The 6,307-nt window shown below is 32.0% G+C and overlaps 1 protein-coding gene across 1 annotated transcript; it reads left to right on the top strand.

Annotated features, from left to right (window-relative positions):
* Positions 1 to 146: 146 nt before the first annotated feature.
* Positions 147 to 4,651, top strand: LOC131672245 (sulfotransferase 1C4-like). Its single transcript, XM_058949349.1, has 7 exons — positions 147 to 309; positions 2,715 to 2,940; positions 3,036 to 3,135; positions 3,246 to 3,438; positions 3,536 to 3,662; positions 3,752 to 3,846; positions 4,024 to 4,651. Exons 2-7 carry the CDS (start codon positions 2,730 to 2,732, stop codon positions 4,321 to 4,323), a joined length of 1,026 nt encoding a protein of 341 aa, XP_058805332.1. The 5' UTR covers positions 147 to 309; positions 2,715 to 2,729; the 3' UTR covers positions 4,324 to 4,651.
* The last annotated feature ends 1,656 nt before the right edge of the window (positions 4,652 to 6,307 follow it).

Below are 6,307 nucleotides of genomic sequence, written 5' to 3' on the forward strand. Positions count from 1 at the left end.
AATGCCACTCGTACTCCCTACTCTCCGAGATGTTACGCGCGCTTTTCCTTCGCGCAACGAGTCGGGCGCAATTTTTTTTCTTATCTCGCAGTGTGCACGCGGGCAACCCAGCAATCGCCTTTGTTTTCTGGATCGCGTTCGACCGAGCGGATCGCGCCCGTTGAGCTCGGCGAGACTGCGCAAACAAACGCAAGACGCGTCCTAGACTTGGCTGCCGATAACAAATCCTGCTAACAAACTGCATTGCTGTCACTCCACGAGTATAAACTTCAGCTGGCAGGATTATAAGCCGTTTTATTCGTAACACGGGTATGTATGCGATCTTTTATATTCGCGCTACTTTTAATTACGCGATAGTCGGACAAATAAAGTAGCCTACACTTTTCAATTCGAAATTTGACGACCGCAGCGTCATTGCAAATCTCTGATAAGATTGTACATGTTATCGACAATCGATTTCGGGAAGCAGCTAGTAAGTAAAGTCATCAATGAAGCATAATTATGACCTTACAGATTGTCGTCAGCGATTTTTTATTCAGCTACCTCACAGATAACTGATTGCAATAAAAATCACCATCGTAGATTTCACTTTGCTATACATACAACAGTCTGCTCGAGCTAAATTTAGTTTGATACAATATTGTAAAACCTTCAAAATTGACTTCATTTCAGTACGACAAGTACCTTGAACGCTATTATATATATACCTATACAGAGTCCTTTATCAGCGATATAATACTGACTCTTGCATTAACTATTTTTGTCTTCGAGGACTTGGACAGAAGACAGCTAACGACGCGGACGCGTGATTGACTCTATACTTAATTAAGTTTATACAGCGATTGTAAAAGGTTAATCGAGAAGGAAACCGATTAAAATATAAATCACTCAAGCGATACGTCAATATGATGTCATTTATGATACTACGTATGATTTATTGTTGAGCTTCTCGTTGAACGGGAATTTATGAGTGAAAGTACTTGTAACTTTGAAACTAAATACCGTTTATTTATAAACCGCCAGTTAAATGTAATTTTCATGTTAGCAACAAGAAATTTACACATCGTAATCATTTATCAAACTGATGCGTTAATATGAAAAATGAAAAAAAAAAATTATATGAAATATCATAAAAAGATCTACACCGATACAACTTGTTCATAATACTGTTAACATACATGCAAGACCGAAAACATTATTAAGCCAGCTACTCATCCAGGGTTGATTAGGTTTAGCAAGTCTTCTCGTTTTTCGGTTGTTGATATTCGAATGAACTTTAAAAGTAAAATAGCTGAAAAACCATTGTCGTTTGAGCTATGTTTCTTTGGAGAACATTTAGAATTATTGATAAAAAATCGCACTAGGGAAAATTAGAGATTTTCACACTTCGTTGCGAGTTAAAGAGTTGAAGAGCGAATACTGTTTATCTATTGTTTCTCCATTTCTCCATAATCGCTCTCAAAATCACTTTAATGAATTGTTCGTTTGACCAAAAAGTCATTTTACGTAGAGTTCCTAATGACTTCTGATGGGTATGAAACGTGATTTATTAATCATATCAATAGCCAATTTTAACTTCCAAGCAATTGCGATCGTTAGGTGTGTTTTAATTAGCAGATGTATCACATGGTGCGCGTGCTTTCCAACATGTATGCGTTTTATTGCCTTTATCCTGCACGCACGTTTTAATTTTTCTTTTTTGTCGATATTTCAGAAAAATTAACTTTTCATTTCTTTCACTGATCACCTACATTAGTTAAATTTAGCAAGTTCAACGCTTTATATGTTTAATGATTTGTTGCAAAAAGTATTTGTATCGTAATATACATGACTAGTCATTTTACAAATGGATATATTTAAAGATACAAGTGCAATCACTGGTATATATCTTCGCAAATTACTCCAAGGTTGCAACGTCGCTAGTTTCAATTGCTTGTCACGATTGCATGGCGTTATTGGTTGATGTCACTAATGAGGGAATGATATTCAGTCCTTAGAAAATGGAACGTTTATCTTTCCGAAACGTTCAGCAGGAAGGATAAGTTGGTTCATACTTTAGATGCGTCTTTTAATTATCTTGTGAACGATCCAATCATACATTACGGATTGTTACAATTTTTAAATTGGTATTTGCTTTTTATACATCCACTCAACCGATTCTTACAAGCAGTAGTAAAGTACTGGTACCACCTGCGATGTTCAATAAATTGAAAATAAATCAATATTGTTACAAATAATAATTACAATTTTACAAATCCACTTTTCAAAAATCTTGAATTCATCTGTTCTTCATTCTTTTAATTAGAAGCATTATCAAAATATTCACATTAATCATTATGCACCTCAATGATTTTATAAATAATAAATGGTACTATCCTAGTTATGCTCAGTATTATATGACCTACGACGAGGCTTTCAAATACCGCATTATTGAATAAAAAATACCTAATTGAAGATTTATCTGTAGCCTTCAGTCTAATGAATCTAATATTAATTATAAACACGTTTTTGTTGAAATACTGTGACTATTCTTTATTTCGTGAACATTTCTTCAATCATTTAACTTACTCAACTACTAATTGTGTAATATAACTGGGAGTATGATGATTTTTCACAGTATTCTACAAAAATCTACTCAGTTTGAATATTTTACACCTTAACATAATTGTAGATTAATTTTATAGTAATTAATAAATCGCTCTGTATCTAATCAGTTAAAATCATCAAAAATGGAAAAGGACAATGAGCTTCCGAAAATCGAATATTTGCAAGAAGAAAGTAAGAAGATGATGGAGTACTTCAAAGGTGAAAAACACGGTTGGGTACATGTCGGAGAAAAGAAATGGTTTCTTCCTGCAAAATATGCTAAACAATGTTCGATTTATTACAACTTTGAAGTGAATCGAGATGATACGTGGATTGTTACTTATCCCCGATCAGGTATTTCACTTCAATAACGAGATAACATACAGCCTATAAATCAAAATAAAGAAAAAAATTTTCAATGATTTTTACGAGTCTATTAATCCATTTAGGTACGACATGGACGCAGGAGTTGATATGGCTCTTGAGTCACGACTTAAATTTTGAAACAGCCAAATCCGTACCACTCGTAAAGAGATTTCCTTTCTTAGAGTAAGTTTAACTATATTATTAACATAGTATATCTTGATTATCTCGCACAGATACTATAATTTTTAAACATAATGATGACTGATATTTTATGATAAACATTTTTATGACAGACTTTCGATGGCTATAAATGACAGTTGTTTAAAAGGTATCCGGGATGAAAATAAAGCAAATCCTGAAATACAATGTTTGATGTCCAATGTAGAATTGACTTACGAAATAGCACGATCGATGCCAACCCCAAGGTTCATAAAAACTCATTTTCCATTAAGTTTGATGCCGAACATTTTAAACTCTAATTGTAAGGTACTAAAATTTGAAATACCTCATTCACTGTAAATCTTTGATTTGTTCATAAACTTTTTACTTTAATGTTTCATGCAATGTAATGAATTTGTTACAGGTAGTTTATGTAGCTCGGAATCCAAAAGATATGGCAGTTTCTTACTACCACTTTCACAAAACAGTAAAAGCCTATGATTACTGTGGTGATTTTGAAACTTTCTGGAACTATTTTCAAAACGACAAAGGTATCATTTCTTTAAAATTCTTACAAATTCTATAGCGTGACATCTGTAATTTCATGAAATAAATGCCCTTAATTTTTTTTTTAAACTAGTTTCATGGAGTCCTTATTGGGAACATTTGAAAGAAGGATGGAAACATAGGCACGATCCAAATTTTCTATTCTTATTCTATGAAGAAATGAACCATGTGAGTGTTAGCAATAAAAATTTCACTTGCACATACTCATCGATATTAGATTTAATATTTATAATTATATTTCGTTTAATTAATTACAATGTTGGATTATCCTTTAATAGACATTATTTCATATAATCCAACTTATTTATATATCGAAAATGAATTGTATTATTCCCTTTGTTGCAGGATTTATTAGCTGCATCTAAAAGAGTAGCGAAATTTTTAGGTAAATCATATACGGATGAACAGTATGAAAAATTAGTTGACCATCTGACATTCAGCAATTTACAAAATAATAAAATGGTGAATTTAACACGAGATGCGACAAAAATACTCTTCAAGAAGGACACTTATATGCGGCAAGGAAAAAGTCAAGCGTGGCATAGTATGTTTTCTCCTAAATTGAATGAGCAAGCTAACGACTGGATACGAGAAAATCTAAAGGACACGGATATCGAATTTCCATTCATCGATATTTATTCGTAATCTATTGAATTTCATGTCATTTTATGATTGTGTATTTTTATGAAGGAATACTAAAATAATAAAAATAGTATATTAGAAAATACTGCTTAAGTTATGTACTTATCTTCGGTTCATTCTTATATGGATAGAGCTAAAATTTACATAAATCAATACTTTTAATTAACCAAAGCTCTTCAGCTCTTTTCTATTTGTGTAGTGAGATTTTTATATTTTTGAGGTTTAACGACACTCAAATAACGAATAAATACATAAAAATTGCAAATTGACTTGATAGTTGATGCTCTTTGCAAGTTGAGTCTTCCTTAGTGCTATTTATATTATCGGTGAATTATTCCAAACAAAATAGTTATATTCAAATTATAAAGTAACGCGTTTATACGAGCCAAGTTTAATTATAATGATTAATTAAAACTATTATTTAATTATAATGTTTTGTAATATATACCATAAAAATCGGTTTCACAAAAATGTTGAGTGGTAGTTGCATACCTGGTCGTGACTGAAACACTAATTGGTCAAAATGAAAGTTGACGATAGACCAAACGATCTCGGTTGTCCAAAGTATCGGCAGGGATAACGCGATTCCCTCTCTGCTTAATTGTTACGTGGAAGGGGGTCTCACAGAATATACCAAATCCGTCAAGTCACAAACTGAGCTCGCTCTCTTTAGCATTTCATCCTTTGACTTATAATAGTGTAACTTATACAACTGTGAGCCATAATAAAAATAAAGTTTGCTTATTGACAATACTTTCTGCTTTATTCTCCGCAAGTTTTCCAACTTCTCTCAAAAGTAAATTCATTTTACAAGATTTTATGGGAAATCTGTTTTTCATTTTTCAGTTGAAATCATTTTCCAAAGTGTCGTGGTAAATGTGTGTTTGAGGAAATTGGGAAAATATGTGGAGGACATTAACATTTGTTCAGAATTTGCAAAATTTGCAAAAAAAACAACTCATTGATTTTTTGGATAATGCTATGACTTTATTTCAGATTAAACTAACTGGAAAGTTACCAAGAATTCGCTGCATTTTATTTTTAAACTCCCGTTTTTCGATAACATCTCTTGAATTACTGATCCGATGGTATTGACACTGATTTATTAGTGTCATTTCAATCAGTCTCTTCAATTATTGATCCGATTGTGTTATGACTGATCAATTAGAGTCATGCAAAATGGAAGATGGGTATGGACTATATAACAAATTTTATATCTGAAAGAAGAAGAAACTTAAAAGATGATGGCCGAATTCAGGAGTGAAAAGTTTGAATGGGCGTATGTCGGAGACATGAAATAGTTTGTACTTGCGAAATGTGAAAGACAATGGCTGTCAATCTATATATGGCTTATGAAAATCAACGATCAATACCGACAACGAGATATATAAAAATTTATTTTCCTCTAAGTTTAGTCCCAAATATGTGAGCATCTAACTGTTAGGTACGGTAATTTGGCGTGGCTCTAATTTATTATCAATTTTTGGTCAGAACCGACGCTGTTCTATATTCTATTCTAATTTAAGCGTAACGTATTTTTTGCAAGTAGTCGATGTAGCTAGAGATTCGAAAGGCAGCAGTTTTTTACTACCGTTTTAATAAAACAGTAAAAGCTTACGATTACGGAAGAGATTTTTAAGCTTTCTGCAACGATTTTCAAAACGTTAAAGGTATAATTTCTTTAAAATTCATACAAATCTTATAGTTTATCATAATAATTTTTTTTAAACAGGTTTCATGGAGTCCTTATTGGGAACACTTGAAATAAGGATGGAAGCATAGACACAACCGAAGTTTCCTATTTTTATTCTTCGAAAAAATGAATCATGTCGGTATTACATAAAAATAATAATATATATTCATATATAAACATTGATATTGAAGATCAATAACAGCAATATAAAACACTGATTAAGAATTATTTGTCTTAAAAATTGAATGATATCTTAAACTATGGCATGTATTCATTTCGTGCAATTTAAAATAA

Source organism: Phymastichus coffea, unplaced genomic scaffold, assembly GCF_024137745.1.
Source record: "Phymastichus coffea isolate CEN01 unplaced genomic scaffold, Cenicafe_Pcof_1.1 PCOF00146, whole genome shotgun sequence".
Lineage (NCBI taxonomy): Eukaryota > Metazoa > Arthropoda > Insecta > Hymenoptera > Eulophidae > Phymastichus > Phymastichus coffea.